This window comes from Cnephaeus nilssonii, assembly GCF_951640355.1.
Source record: "Cnephaeus nilssonii genome assembly, chromosome: 11".
Taxonomy (NCBI): Eukaryota; Metazoa; Chordata; class Mammalia; order Chiroptera; family Vespertilionidae; genus Cnephaeus; species Cnephaeus nilssonii.
The window spans coordinates 62,042,153-62,058,708 of NC_137082.1; the positions used below are offsets into that span (position 1 = coordinate 62,042,153).

Genomic DNA, 16,556 nt, shown 5'->3' on the forward strand with positions numbered 1-16,556 from the left:
GTTACAAATGTTTTTTCTACCCTATAAGAAAATACAATTTAAGACTTACGATAATAGTAAATAGATATTCCCATAAAATAAACTGCTTACCAAAAGATGAATTCAACAAAAAAGTAAAATACTTGCTAACATGCCAAAAAAAACTCGTTAGCTATTGAAAGATAACACATTTTAACAAAGTTTTTTAAGGAAAAAAAAATATTTTTTTCCCAAATTGTTTCTAAAGTCAAATATAAAACTATGCTTAAGATTCAGTGTTAGGGCCCTATCTGGGTAGAATAGTTAGGGCATCATCCTGATATGCCAAGGTTGCTGTTCAATCTCCAGCCAGGACACATGTAAGAAATCAAACTCATAAATAAAAATAAGTGGAACAAATTGATGCTTCTCTCTCTCCTTCTCTCTCTAAAATTCAATTTAAAAATTAAAAAAAAAAACACAACCTTAGTGTTAGGCTAAAAAGGTAAATTTTATTTTATGCATATTTTACCACAATAAAAAATATTTTTTAAAAACTGAATACAACTGTTTTCTAAGCCTCAAATCAATTTTACCTTTTTTTTTTTAGAATTAAAAAAAATTAATTTTAATAAATCTCACCTGAAGTTATATTTATTCATTTTAGAGAGAGTAAGGGGAGAGAGGAAGAGAGCAACACTGAGTGTGAGAGAGAAACATCGACTGATCGCCTCTCACAGGAGCCCCAACCGGGTAACAAAACCCCACAATCTAGGTATGTGCCCTGACCAGAAACTGAACCTGCAACCTTTGGGTGCCTGGGACTATGCTCCAACCAAAGGAGCCACTCCAGCCAGGGCAAGTTTACCTCTTTCTTAAGCAGACCCTCCTATTTTCATTTTGGAGACTAACAGCTTTAGTTTTACAGTTGGTGATTAAACATTTTTGCAACTGAGAAAGCATACAAAAGTAAAGCATTTTATATAAGCCTAAAAATAGTTACAACCCACTTCATCCCATCAAATAATTAATTTGAAATTATTTTTTAAAGTTTTTATTAATCCTAAAATATTAACATACATGATGCAAAACAGTGTTAAGATTTTTCTATTGAGAAATTTCCAATATTAAACTATATGGGTCTATTATAAGATGTTTGGATTTTAATAACAGGGTTTTATTTTCTTGCTACTAATAGGCTTGACAATTTACCTAGGAAAAATTTTAAAGAAATTTCTTATTACACTAAGTTTTTCATTAGTTTTAAAAACATAAATTTGGTAAATGAAAACTTTCTCTGCATAAACATATACCTGAATCGTCAGCTAATCTGCTAATTCTTTCCAAAACAGCAATACAATCTCTTTCATCATCGCAGACTTCCCTCAATGTATCCAGCAAACTCCGGGCCACCATTTGTCTACACACACACACACACAAAAAAAAAAATTACATAGTGTTCAGTGGCATCAATAGTTAATATTCATAATTTCAAAAGGCAGAATCTATATAGTTTCAAAGAAATTTTTTCGTTATACATTTAATAGCATTAGTGATATATACCATCATGGATTTTATTTTAAAAGATGAAATTGAACATTTACTAAAATATTTTTCATCTTTACCTAACTGATTTAACAAATTTCTAAAGTCACTGAAAATTCATATCAGTAATCTTGAAGTACAACAATGAGAAAGTTTACTCATTCTTCATTATATAAAACATCTTTACATATTTTTACTAAATGACTTTTATACATCTACTAGAAGCCCGGTGCACGAAATTCGTGCACGGAGGGGGGTTGTCCCTCAGCCCAGCCTGTACCCTCTCCAATCTGGGACCCCTGGAGGGATGTCCGACTGCCCATTTACGCCTGATCCTGGTGGGCAGTCGGACATCCCTCTCACAATCCAGGACTGCTGGCTCCCAACTGCTTGCCTGTCTGCCTTCCTGATTGCCCCTAACCTCTTCTGCCTGCCAGCCTGATCACCCCCTAACCACTCCACTGCCAGCCTGTTTGCCCCCAACTTCCCTCCTCTGCCAGCCTGGTCACCCCTAACTGCCCTCTCCTGCAGGGTTGATCACCTCCAACTGCCCTCCCTTGCAGGCCTGGTGCCTCCCAACTGCCCTCCCTTGCAGGCCTGGTCCTTCTCAACTGCCCTCCCTTGCAGGCTGGGTGCCTCCCAACTGCCCTCTCCTGCTGGCCATCTTGTGGTGGCCATCTTGTGTCCACATGGGGGCAGGATCTTTGACCACATGGGGCAGCTATATTGTGTGTTGCAGTGATGATCAATCTGCATATTACTCTTTTATTAGATAGGATAGAGGCCTGGTTCAGGGGTGGGGCCAGCTGGTTTGCCCTGAAGGGTGTCCCGGATCAGGTGGGGGTTCCCTTGGGGTGTGGGGCGGCCTGAGCGAGGGGCCTGTGGTGGTTTGCAGGCCGGCCATGCCCCCTGGCAACCCAAGCGGAGGCCCTGGTATCTGGAATTTATTTTCCTTCTACAATTGAAACTTTGTAGCCTGGAGCGCAGCCAAGCCTGGGGTTCCCTCCGCGGCGGCAGCCATTTCTGTTGAGATTATAATTGAAACTTTGTTGCCTTAAGCGGGTGTACCCGGCCAGGGTGTGCAGAAAGCTTTGCTTCCCCTGTTGCCGGTGGCAACCCTGGCCTGCTCTCTCAAGCTTCATTCTGCCGCCATTTGTTTGAATTTGTTTACCTTCTATAATTGAAACTTTGTAGCTTGAGTGGAGGCTTAGGCCTGGCAAGGGCTGGTGGAAAGCTTGTTTCCCTCTGTTGCCTGGGAAACCTTGCTCTCTGTGGCTGTAGCCATCTTGGATGGGTTAATTTGCATACTCGCTCTGATTGGATGGCGGGTGTGTTGGAGGTATGGTCAATTTGCATATTTGTCTATTATTAGGTAGGATTCTCAAAAAATTTAAGCAAAGACTTTCAGATTTCCCAGAAAAGTCTGATACGGGTGGTCTTGTGACCATAGGAGAAACAATGCATTAGAAAGAGTGTTATCTTAGTCACTTGCATGTCACAATTCCCTTGAACATCACCTGGCACAAGGTAGGTATACAACATCATCTGCTGAAAGAATAAGACACTCCTTAGGAATTTCTTTACATGCATATCAAAATTATGTCTAACAGCAAAAAGCAACGGTTTCTTTTCTTTTTTTTTTTTTTTGCCAAAAAGCAAAGAAAGAGTGCTGCATGCTTTCTAGGATCAAGGAGCAAACAACTATAAAAAAGGCCGTGGCTGTGATTATTAAGAGAACTTGGAGACTCAGACTGCTCATGTTAATAATAACTACTTTAAACTGGGTAATTTTATTTTCCCTCCTGAAATTAATGTAATAAAAACCATCCTTCCATTTCTACTTTAGTGAAAAAAATATGCACATACCTGTTAAATACGTTCTCACTTGCAGCATACTTGTCCAATCTCCCCAGTGGCGTCAACATTTCATCTTGTGAGACAAAGTCCAGGGCTGAAGGTATAATAATCACATCAGACTCTGAGCTGTAGTCATCCACACCAACTATCAGAGACATCAGAAATACTCCTTATAATACTCTGAAACTAAAAAGCACCCCTTGCCTGTCTGAAGCAGCTTAAGTAAAACTGCCCTTTATGAGTCTGGAGTGGTACAAAGAATCACAAGAGAATCTTAGAATCAATTCAGAAGCCATGAACAACTGAAGGATGCTTCCTCTGCTTTCTTTTTTACAGGTATGTTCTAAATTGCCTCTAAAAGCACAGGAGTCAAGAGGCTGTAGAAACTCAGTATGGTGTGATCACAGAACAGTGTTCAGAAAAGAGTAATCACAGAGACTTGAATTAGAACACAACTTGTCCTATATAATAAAATAATAAAAAAGTAATATGCAAATCGACCGAATGGCTGAATGACCGCACTGACCACCAGGGAGCAGATGCTCAACGCAGGAGCTGCACCCTGGTGTTCAGTGTGCTCCCACACGGGGAGCGCTGCTCAGCCAGAAGCTGGGCTCACGGCTGGTGAGCGCAGCGGTGGTGGCGGAAGCCTCTCCCACCTCCACGGCAGCCCTAAGGGTATCCAACTGATGGCTTAGGCCCACTCCCCGTGGGCCTAAGTCGAATATCCCCCAAGGCTTCCCAGACTGCTAAAGGACGCAGGCAGGCTGAGGGGACCCCTCTCCCCCGAGTGCACGAATGTCATGCACTGGGCCTCTAGTAAATAAATAAAATGTCAAACACTGATAGTTAATTCTGGAATGCAGTCAGAGAAAAATATTATACACAGAAGAGAAAGATAAGAATTACAGCAAATTTTTCATCAGAAACAATACAAGCCAGAAGACTGAAAGAAAAAACAATGTCAACCTCCAATTCTACACACCCTGTAAATAGAAATCTTTCAAATATCTTTGAAATTCATATTGTTCAAATGCAAAGGTGAAATATTTTTTTCAGACATACAAAAACTGACATATTATCACCAGCAGACCTGCATTATAAGAGTAAAGAAAGTACTTCAAGAAAAAAAAATTATACCAGATGGAAATCTGGATTTACAACAAAGAAATGAAGAGCAACAGAAATGGTTAACTATATGGGTAAATACAAAGGTCTTCTTATTTAAAAAAAATCTCTTTAAAAGATAATTGTTTTAAGCAAAAAATATGTACTATAAAATAAAAAGATTAAAAAATGTACTGTGAGGGCCCAGCCCTCAGTGGTTGAGTGTCAACCTGTGAACCAAGAGGTCACTGGTTCAATTCTCAGTCAGGGCACATGCTCGGGTTTCAGGCTCCAGCCCCTGTAGGGTGTATGCAAGAGGTAGCCAATCAATGATTCTCTCTCATCACTGATGTTTCTCTTTCTTCCTCTCCCTTCCTCTCTGAAATTTATTACATACAGAGTCTCTAATAATATCCTCTAAAGCAGAAAAAAGCTGATAGTCTGACCCTCCCTTCCATTTTTCTCTTCATACTGCTTAGGCCACAATAAACTTGCCAAATTTTCTTTTCTTAAAACTGAAAAAGATATACCATTATTTTATAATAAGTTACCTCAAGATTTGGGACTTTAAAAATGGTATTTTAACAAATAGATATACCAATCAATGAATAGAGAGGGAGGGCAAGATCTTCTATAAAGCAAAATGCCAGCCATCAAAACATTCTAACACTACTGTATAGAAGTTTGTTTAGGAATGAGCTATTTCCCCAGTGTCAAATTATTTATTTCTCTTACTAATTACAAAAGGAAAACACAGAATCTTTAAGTGGAGATATTTGGAAGACATCACCTTAACCAAGTGGTTAAAATTACCAATAATGAACAAGAGATATCAGGTTCATCTTGCAGAAGCACTGATAAACTCATAGTATTATTTACACAATATTCCTACCTCCATACCCTAAAACAAAAAACAAACGGACTCTTCAAAAATATCATTATCGTGAAAGATTAAGGCTAAAAATTGTTCTAAATTAAAAAGACATGACAACTAAATGCAATGCAGAAGCCTGGATTGGCAAGACAGTGGCTATAAAGAACATTTTTGGACAACTGCTCACATTTGAAAACGTACTACATATTACATAATTTAATTGTATCTTTTCTGCATTTCATTGGTGACTGTGAGAGAGTGGCTTTACTCTTAAGAGATACAGGCTAAAAGATCAAAATCTCTACCATTAATTCTCAAAAGGTGCAATGAAGAAATTAAGATTCAGAAAAATGGCCCCAGCTAGTTTGGCTCAGTGGATAGAGTGTCAGCCTGTGGAGTGAAGGTTCCCAGGTTCAATTCTGGTCAAGGGCACATGCCTGGGTTGTGGGCTTGATCCCTGGTGGGGAGGCGTGCAGGAGGCAACTGATCAATGAGTCTCTCTCATCATTGATGTTTCTCTTTCTCTCTCTCCCTTCCTCTCTGAAATCAATTTTTTTTAAAAAAAAGATTCAGAAAAATGTATACATTACATTGTGTGTGTATAAATTATTATACAGAAAAATAGAAGCGAGCCGAAACCGGTTTGGCTCAGTGGATAGAGCGTCGGCCTGCGGACTCAAGAGTCCCAGGTTCGATTCCAGTCAAGGGCATGTACCTTGGTTGCAGGCACATCCCCAGTAGGGCGTGTGCAAGAGGCAGCTGATCAATGTTTCTCTATCATCGATGTTTCTAACTCTCTATCCCTCTCTCTTCCTCTCTGTAAAAAATCAATAAAATATATTAAAAAAAAAAGAAAAATAGAGAAAATTGGCAAAATGCTAACAATGGCTGAATGTTTTGTGTAGGGCTGAATGTTTTGTGTAGGTCTGAAAGTTTTGTGTAGGTCTGAAAGTTTTCAAAGTAACAGTTTAGTTTAAAAGAAATTATTTCATTATTTGACTGCCAGTTAGGTTTATGTCCTTATTTAGTGTGGCCAGAAAAATTAAGATTCATCTCACCCAGCAAGTATGCAGTAAAGGCCTACTGTGTGCTGGACACTCTGTGATGGCTAAAGAATAAAAATGTTATAGACCTTGAACTTACCACAGTCTAGTGCAGGATCAGCAACCTGTGTTCAACAGGTTAAACTGGCCCCCGTTTTTGTAAATAAAGTTTATTGGAAGACAGCTATGCTCATTCATTTATGTATTGTCTATGACTGCTTTTGATACCTTTGAAATAACTTGGCTATTATTTAACAGGAAAGGAGTAAAGGGAAGACTAGGTAATATAGGTATGCCATTTCTACAGCTTTGCTAATTTAACACTCTCCAAGTCTGTTCCCCATTGATATATGGGGGAAGGGACTGGACAACAGACCCATGCCCCGTAAGGTCTTAGTGACATGGAAAGGTGCTTGTCTGTCAGTCACACCTGGAAGGAAGGCAGTGGCCAGAATAGGCGTGGCCACTGACTTGAAAGGGCATGAAATCTGAATAAACTTCCGAACAAAGGAAGTTTGCTCTCTAGGCTCTTGGCTCTCTCTCTTGCTGTTGCAGGGGGTCACACACATTGTGTGGGCCATGTGGACTCCACACAATACACTAATGGAATTTAATTAGCCTGATGCCGAACTGAGCCCCGCTGCAACAAGGAACAGAAGCTTTGGATACTGGCCTTGCTTTTGGCTCTACTGGAACCCCAGTTGTACCTTTTTCAGGACTGGTTTAAGGGGCATGGGACTTTACAACCTGAGGAATGTAACACCACGCCAATAAAAATCATTCATTCTCCCGTGTGAATATTAGAAAATTCACTTTCTAAAGATATTGTAAGAACCCTGCTCCCACAAGCGATGGAGAAATTTGTTTCTCCAGTAACACTTTGACCTTACAATGGCAGATCTAAGTAGGTACAACAAACAGCACATGACCCACAAAACCTAAAATATTTACTATCTGGCCCTTTCAGAAATTTTCCAACCCTTGGTCTAATGATGTAGCAGAAATGCAATTAAGTCACTGCTTAGGGACAAAAATTAACACACACAAAAAAGAAAAACAAATCTGAAGGATGGTATAGCCTTAAGCAAACAGGTATGTCAAGTTTCAATTTGTACTTTGTGAAAATATGTTTATCAGAAACCTTCCCTACAAATATAAATATTAAATGTTTACGAAATCCTTACAAATCATCTAATGATACTGTTGTAATTTAACCTAGTTATGAATAACTGCAAAGGAGTAAAGGGAAGACCAAATATTATGGGGATGCCACTTGTACAATTTTGTCAAGAAGCTGCAGTTTAGATGCATGCCCAGTAAAGTCTGGGTGAAACAGGGACGGTACTTGTCTGTCAGTCATACCTGGGAATAGGTGATTGGCCAGAGTAGGCATGGCCACTGCAAGGATGGGAAGATTTAAGGTATTTAATCTCCTAAACAAAGTTCTCGCTCTTGGCTCTCTCTTGCCTCTTGCTCTCCTGGCTGCAGGACTCTCATGCTCACACCCATGTGGACCCTCCACACAACTGACTAATGGACTACAACTAGACTGATGCTACACCAGACCCAGCTCCACCATGGAATGGAAACTCTGGACTCTGGCTTTGCTTCTAGCTCTACTGAATCCCCAGCTGCACATCTTCCAGGACTGGATTAAGGGAAATGGGACTTTGGAAACGGAGAGATGTAATTCCACCCAAATAAAAATCACTCATACTCCTGTGCAAGTCTCAGAAAATTCTTTTTCTCGAGATATCATAAGAACCCTACTCCCAAGTGGGGCCAGGAATGGTCCCTACCTTCTGAGAATGAAAAAATGGCATACAGGAAGTGCTCATTAATGGTAGCTCATATATTTTTGAAGTCATCTGTAGATGAAGTGCATATGTACTAATGATTTTGCATAAATCAGGTCATGTTAGTCGTGTTCATCTATAGCTACTTTTCCCCTTGATATTGGCCATCTTTCTGAGTCAGTGGCTACAGAGTATTAATATACTTAAAATGTTGTGTAATGTGTTGTAGAATGCATTAATCTCAATTGTATAGTATAGCTTGATTCATATATATATATATATATATATATATATATATATATATGCCGTGTGTGTATAAAACACCTGTAACCACTACTCAAATCAAGATATAAGATATTTCCAACTCCCCCAGAAGGCTCTGTCATGTCTTTTCCCAGTTAACTCCCTACCCTTTACCCCTAGAGGTAACCAATATTCTGACTTCTAAAACCATAGCTCAATCTTGCCTGTTTTGGACCTTCCGATAAATGGGACCATACAGGATAAAAAAAAAAAAAAAAAAGAACCCTACTCCCACTAGCAAAGGAGAAAGATGATCTATGCATTTCTCCAATAAAACTTTTACTAGTAAGTATGAAATTGTCCTGTAGCATGTTTAATCTCACAATTAATTTAAGCAAGAATAATTTGCTAAAGTTCACTCTATGAATATTTCAAAAAACATTTCCCTAAAGTATACACATAAACAAATAAGGTATCAGTGTATTTATCTGCTTTCCAATTAGCTACCAAAATCATGCTTTCTTTTTTATTTTTTACATTGTCCATCAAACCTTTATTCCATTTATCTGGTAAGCATATCACTTCCTTAATTCCAAAACTAGCTACATAATGTTGTGCAATAAGAATGCATTTATATGCTTTACACTGGAATTATTCACTTGTATTTTTACTTAAATCTAAAGTAGCACCAATAGTGATTCTAGTTCATTCTTAACTCCCTAAGACCTGAGTTCACTTGTTCTAAAGATACTAAAAGATTCAAACAGAGTTTGTCAGGCTTGAATTCATATATAATTTTAAGGATGACTATTACAAGCAACAACAGACTCTATGTCATATTAATCAACTTTTTCTGTCTTTCTTGTCTAGTGAGATAAAGATCTTTTGAACTAACACTGGTCTCAAGTCACTGACATGCACTACACTAATTCTCTATTCACATGATCCATCTACCTTTAAAATTTATTCATGTTCTTTCAAATTGAAGCCTTATTTTCCTCCCCACCCTGGTAAATGTAACCTTTCTTATGTTTTTCTGTTTTTAAAGTTCTGTAAATCCCAAATTATTAAGTGCCCGCCCACATAATCCAAGAGAGTTGAACAATAGTAGTGTCAAGGAAATGGAGATCTAATACTAAGAAGAAAAAATCTCTGAATTCACATAGAATAATTTTAAATTTCTCTTTTGGAATCTCCTTTGCAAATTCACCCTTGATTGTTAGTTTCCTTGAGTCTAGTCTGAGGCCCTTTATTCCTAAGTGTACATTCCTTTCCTAAGTAGTTTTACCAAGGTCATAGATTCATTCATCACATGTACACAAGTTAACTTACACTGACGATCATGCTTTCTAAACAGTATTTGACAATCTGAGAAATATGTAGCTAATCAAAGCACTTGCATGCATGTATCTCCCATACATTATAGCTGTGTTGCTTGTTCCCTTTAGCGAGTAAACATTTTTCTTATAATCTATTACCCCAATTACTTTGGTTAGTAATTCTTTTTTCCCCACAGGTAATCCAAATATAAAATCTGAGGGAATCCAGTTCCAAATTACCACCATCCCCCAATAAAGTCTTGAATTTATATGAAGTCTGGAAGTTATTTCTACCAAAAACTACACGAATAAATTTTAAATTACTTTTATAGGTGTAAAAATTATTTTTATCAAATCTGACTTTTAATATAAATTCAAAGGAGTATATAAATTTAAATATAAATTAGGCAGTAAGATTTTGGAGTGACTACTTCAGGTGATTACTAGTGACAGGTTCAAGACACATCAGATCAGCCCTGGCCAGTTTGGCTCAGTGGATAGAGCATTGGTCTGTGGACTGAAGGGTCCCAGGTTCGATTCTGGCCAAGGGCACAAACCTTGGTTGTAAGCTCGATCACTGGCCCTGATAAGGGCATGTGCAGGAGGCAACCAATCAACATGTCTCTCTCTCTCCCCCTCCCTTCCACTCTATCTAAAAATCAATGGAAAAATATCCTCAGGTGAGGATTAACAACAATAAAAGACCCATCAGATCACATCAATGTTCTTACCCACTTTTTTAAAATTTGAATTTACTGGGGTGACATTGGTTCATTCTTACCCATTTTTACTCCAATGACTGGTTCCCTAATACATGAGTGCTTTAAAACAAAGAAAAGAATATATTTTGCTTTTAACATTCTCATAACAGACAGGAGCTACCGAGGATAGAAAGTATTTTACCCACCAAATACTTAAAGAGCAGGCTATTACCTTTATATACTCTAGAATCTTCAGGAGATTAAATGACCCAAATAAATTGTAAATTAAGGGAAGCCAAAATTGGAAGGCAATAAGAGCACAGTAATAAATAAAGAAGTAAATAAAATAATAAATATTGTGTCACGTTTTAATTTAACCTACCACTTTCAAGTTAGGTGACTGAGCAAATGAACTGTTAGATAAGCCTTATGAAGTACAACTTTTGTAAACTTGTGGGACTACATATCTCTCGGGAATATCTATATCTATAAAAGCCTATGTGACTGGAACGTCGGAACAACCAGTCGCTATGATGCGCACTGACCACTAGGGGGCAGACACTCAACGCAAGAGCTTCCCCCTGGTGATCAGTGCACTCCCACAGCCAACCTCCTGTGGCCAGCCAACCTCCCCTGGCCCCGGCCAACCTCCTGTGGTCCCTCCCCCCGTCCAGCAGGCCCTGGCTGGTAGCCAGCACCCAGCAGGAAGGTGGGGCCAGTCGGGGGGAGGGGCTTTGGGAGGGAATGCCCCGGCTGGGAGGAAAGCCCCAGCCAGCCCTGATTGCTGGCCAGGCCTAGGGACCCCACCTGTGCACGAATTTTTTTCTTTTTCTTTAAATGTTCTATTTTTTTAAAAAATATTTTTATTGATTTCAGAGAGGAAGGGTGAGGGAGAGAGAGAGAGAAACATCAATGATGAGAGACATTGACCAGGTGCCTCCTGTACACCCCTCACTGGGGATCGAGCCTGCAACCCAGGCATGTGCCCCTGACCGGAATCGAACCTGGGACCCCTCAGTCTGCATGCAGACGCTCTATCCATTGAGCAAAACCAGCTAGGACCCTGTGCACGAATTTCATCCACCAGGCCTCTAGTGCCTTAAAAATTACCTTCTCACAGACAGCAACAAATCCCTTCTGATTCTAGAATGGTGATATTCCAACATTCAATGGACCAAGCATCCATCCCCTCTTAACCTAAAGTTTTCAAATAAATCTCCTGAAAGTAACTTTTGCAAGAATCAATATCTGTTTTTATGTGAAAATTAATGTGAAATAAACGGGCACCTGCTTGCTTTCAGATACTTCTATATAATGCAGTTAATAGCCAAAATAAATAAATAATTAAAGATAATCTTATATAATAAAAGCCTAATATGCTAAGTGTCCAGTTGTCCGTTCAACCAATCAAAGTGTAATCCTATCTAATAATAGACAAATATGCAAATTGACCATGCCTCCGACACACCCACAAGCCACGCCCACAAGCCACGCCCACCATCCAATCAGAGCGAGTATGCAAATTAACCCAAACCAAGATGGCTACAGCCACAGAGAGCAAGGTTTCCTAGGTAACAGAGGAAGCCAAGCTTTCCGCCTGCCCTTGCCAGGCCTAAGCCTCCACTCAAGCTACAAAGTTTCAATTATAGAAGGTAAACAAATCTTAACAGAAATGGCGGCAGCCACAGAGCTGGAGAGAGCAGGCCAGGGTTGCCCCCGGCAACAGGGGAAACAAAGCTTTCTGCACACCCTGGCCGGGCCCACCCGCTTAAGGCAACAAAGTTTCAATTATAACCCCAACACAAATGGCTGCCGGCCTCGGAGGGAGCCCCAGGCTTGGCTCCGCTCCAGACTACAAAGTTTCAATTGTAGAAGGAAAATAAATCCCAGATACCAGGGCCTCTGCTTGGGTTGCCAGGGGGCGTGGCCGGCCTGCAAACCACCACAGGCCCCTCGCTCAGGCCGCCCCACGCCCCAAGGGAACCCCCACCTGATCCGGGACACCCTTCAGGGCAAACCAGCTGGCCCCCACCCCTGTACCAGGCCACTATCCTACCTAATAAAAGAGTAATATGCAGATTGATCATCACTGCAACACACAATATAGCTGCCCCCATGTGGTCAAAGATCCTGCCCCCATGTGGACACAAGATGGCCACCACAAGATGGTCAGCAGGAGAGGGTAGTTGGGAGGCACCCGGCCTGCAAGGGAGGGCAGTTGAGAGGGACCAAGCCTGCAAGGGAGGGCAGTTGAGAGGGACCAAGCCTGCAAGGGAGGGCAGTTGGAGGTGATCAACCCTGCAGGAGAGGGCAGTTAGGGGTGACCAGGCCGGCAGAGGAGGGAAGTTGGGGGCAAACAGGCTGGCAGCAGAGTGGTTAGGGGGTGATCAGGCTGGCAGGCAGAAGCGGTTAGGGGCAATCAGGAAGGCAGGCAGGCAAGCAGTTGGGAGCCAGCAGTCCTGGATTGTGAGAGGGATGTCCGACTGCCCGTTTAGTCGGATCGGGCCTAAACGGGCAGTCAGACATCCCTCAAGGGATCCCATATTGGAGAGGGTACAGGCTGGGCTGAGGGACAACCCCCCTCCGTGCACGAATTTCGTGCACCGGGCCTCTAGTTATATATAAGTAGGGTTATAGCACAATGTCCAACATACAGTGGTAATTTTTTACATAATTACTTTTAATATTTTTTATTGATTTTTAGAGAGAGAGGGAGAAAGAGAAACATTGAAGTGAGAGCAAAACATAGATTGGCTGCCTCCTGCACACCCTCTACTAGAGACTGACCCTGCAACCTGGGCATGTGCCCTCACCAGGAATCGAATCGGCAACCTTTTGGTGCACAGGATGACACTCATCCAACTGAGCCACACCAGCCAGGGCAATAAATGGTAATTTAAACAATAAAATAAAAAAAATCCAGATATGTCTCCCATCTTCTTTTTGCAGCAAGTTAAAGAGCTATGTTAGATGGTACCTAGGAAAAGAATATTAAAACTTACAAGGTCTGAGTTATACTCCAGCTTCTGCCAACATTTCACCTTTATATCTGTGACATGTTAGGCCTAAACTTTCTCATGTTTAACATAAAAAAATGAATATATTAATCTGTCCTCCAGTTCTTGATTTCAGTAATTCTGAGATAACTGGCTCACCAAAGGTGTAGCACAACTCAAATTTTAAAAGTTCATGTAATTCTATAGATGATATAACAAACCAATATAACATTAAACTTTTGTTTACCAATATTCCTTTGTTAGCATTAAGGCTGACCCAAAAGGGTGAAATGTACTTTAACAAGATAAAAATAAGCAAGATTTTGCTTCTCTTAATCTGTTGATCAATATGATTAAAATGAAAGTGGGTTTAATAATTATACAGATGTGCTTTACTACAGTAAAACCAGCGAGGCAAATGTCTAAAGAATTTAATCACTTAAACCATAAATCATAAGTTCATAAGTTAACGCACCTTACCATAACCTTAGAAGTCCTTGTGTTTATAGACTGGAACATCACGCTTCCAAGTATATCCCTTGTGAAATATTTATAGTTAAAATAACACCTGGGATGTATTTAGAGTACTCTAGCTACCTCTTCCCTCACTCCCCCAAAAGTTCAGATGTTACAGAAAGAAAGGGATAGATGAAAGATAAAGCTAAGTAGTGGGTATACTGAGTATATGTTGACTCATTAGCTTTTGTGTGTATTTGAAATTTCCCACTGAAAAATTCACAATATCTACTTTAAAAAGTCAACATAATTCATTTTAAACTTATAAAACAAACATCATAGATGCAGAAGAAGCAATGACAAAATCTATTAATTTCAAGAAAGCTGTCAGTAAATTCAGGGAACTTTCTCAATCTGATAAAGGGCATCTGTAAAAAAAAAAATAAGTTGAATATCAAATTCAAAACTTTTGCTCTTTGAAATACACTTATGGCAAAGAAAAGACAAGTCACAGACTGGAAAATATTTGCAAATCACGACAATGAAAAGACAAGTCACAGACTGGAAAATATTTGCAAATCACAAGAGGAGACTTGTATCTGGAATATATAAAGAACTCTAAAAACTTAATAGGAAAACAATTAACCCAATAAAAAATGGGAACAAGTGAAACACTTCACCAAAGAAGATATATATAGATAGTAAATGAACACATGAAAAGATGAGCAATATTAGTCAATAAGGAAATGCAAATTCAAACTACAGAAGAAAAACCACTACACATTTGACCAGTGACTGCCATGATATTTTGAATTTAATTAAAAAAGGTCCGCCACTTATGTCTATAAACACTTATGTCGTACAAATGGTTAACAGAATGGCTAAAATAAAGACTGCTCACACCAAGTGCTAACAATGGTGTGGAGCACTTCGGACTCCTAAACCTTGCTGGTGGAAGGGTAACATGGTACAACCACTTTGAAAAAGTTTTGCAGTTTCTTAAAAAGATAACCAGCCGGAGGAACCAAGATGGCGGCATAGGTAAACACCTGAACTTGCTGTCTCACATAACCACATTAAAACTACAACTAAAAGAAAAAAAACGGATATTATCCAGAACCACGGGAAGGCTGGCTGGATGGAAGTTCTACAACAAGAAGGAAAGAGAAAAGCGCATCTAGACTGGTAGGAGGTGCAGAGGAGTGGAAGAGCGAAGGTAAGGTACGGAGGTGTGCGCGGAACCGGGCTGGCAACTGGGTACGCTGTGGTCTTTTTCGATCGGGAGGGAGATACAAACTCCCAACTGCTCTGAACTCCAGTTCTGGGCGAGACTCTGGGGACCCAGACTCATATGGGGAGAAACTGGACTGTCTGGCAGCGGAACTCGAGGGCGGCTTTCTCTCAGACTTGTACATGAATGCTCATAGCAGCTTTATTTTTAATAGACCAAAACTGGAAACAATCCAAAAGTCCATTAACATTTTAAAGACAGAAAACAGCTGAGAAAAGCAATTTGCTCAAGATTACACAGTAAGTGGCAAGGGTCAGAATCTGAACCCAGGTCTGAAGATTTTTAAAGCCCAGTGCTCTTTCCCCCTACACAAAACTTTACTGGGACATATTTCAGAATTACAGAATGATGAATGCTCAAATATCAACCAAACTGATATCAATTAGGCCAGAAAACAAGTCTGCTCCTAAATCTAAGGGGATAAGGAGCACAAGACTTGACTTAGGAGAGTCAGGGGATGGCTTTGGAGAAAGGGAATCCTTGGTGATGGGCCAGAAAGATCTGTACAAAAATAGCTTCTTAGAAGTTATAGGGAATGCAGTCCTTTCAACCTCCTTAGTCAAAATTCCATAGATGTGCCACCTCACTCTTCTCCCTAAAACATTAGTTTATTTTTCAGCTCTGGTCAGGTAGCTCAGTTGATTAGAGTCATCCTGATGTGCTAAGGTTGAGGGTTTGATTCCTGGTCAGGGCACATACAAGAATCAACCAATGGCCTGGCTGGTGTGGCTCAGTTGGTTCAGTGTTGTCCCATGCACCAAGAGGTCGCTGGTTCAGTTCCTGGTCGGGCGCATGCCCGGGTTGCAGGCTTGGTCCCCAGTGGGACAAAGCAGGAGGCACCCAATTGATGATCGATGTTTCTCTTTCACTGATGTTTCTGTTTTTTGTTTTTCTTTCATTGATGTTTCTATCTCTCTCCCTCTCCCTTTCTCTCTAAAAAAATCAATAAAACATATTAAAAAACACACACAATCAACCAATGAATGTATGAGTAAGTAAAACAAATTGATGTTTTTCTTTCTCTTCCACCTTTCTGTCTTTCTAAAATGAATCAATAAAAAAGTTTTAAAATTAGGTTTATTTTCAGATCCAACCTAACAGCAAAACACCCTAAAGTTTAGGGACTGCCCACAATGTAGCTGATGGCAAAAATTGTTTGCCATCAAGAAGAAAAAAATCCAAAATTCCAAAATATAAGGCAAACGTAAGAGTGAAGTAATAATAGTTTAATAAATATAAATTCTTTGTTTTGATGAGAAGATGAACTGAGATAAAAGGACCAGAAATAAAATAAACCGGTGATCAAACATTATGTAGCAGATGAATGAACTTTATCTAATAAGAGGTCTTTATCCTTCATAAGCAGGAAG

At 39.9% G+C, this 16,556-nt stretch overlaps 1 protein-coding gene across 3 annotated transcripts in view; it reads right to left on the reverse strand.

Moving 5' to 3' along the window:
• Nucleotides 1–16,556, reverse strand: part of PPP4R1 (protein phosphatase 4 regulatory subunit 1) — a 68,060-nt gene that overhangs the window by 44,950 nt on the left and 6,554 nt on the right. For 2 of the 3 annotated variants that reach the window (XM_079785238.1, XM_079785236.1), the window contains exons 3-4: nucleotides 3,370–3,505; nucleotides 1,272–1,378 (exon numbers count right to left, since the gene is read on the reverse strand). In XM_079785238.1, the coding sequence (XP_079641364.1) occupies nucleotides 1,272–1,378; nucleotides 3,370–3,505 (243 nt within the window). The remainder of the gene's footprint in view (nucleotides 1–1,271; nucleotides 1,379–3,369; nucleotides 3,506–16,556) is intronic. The other variant, XM_079785237.1, reaches the window with a different exon arrangement.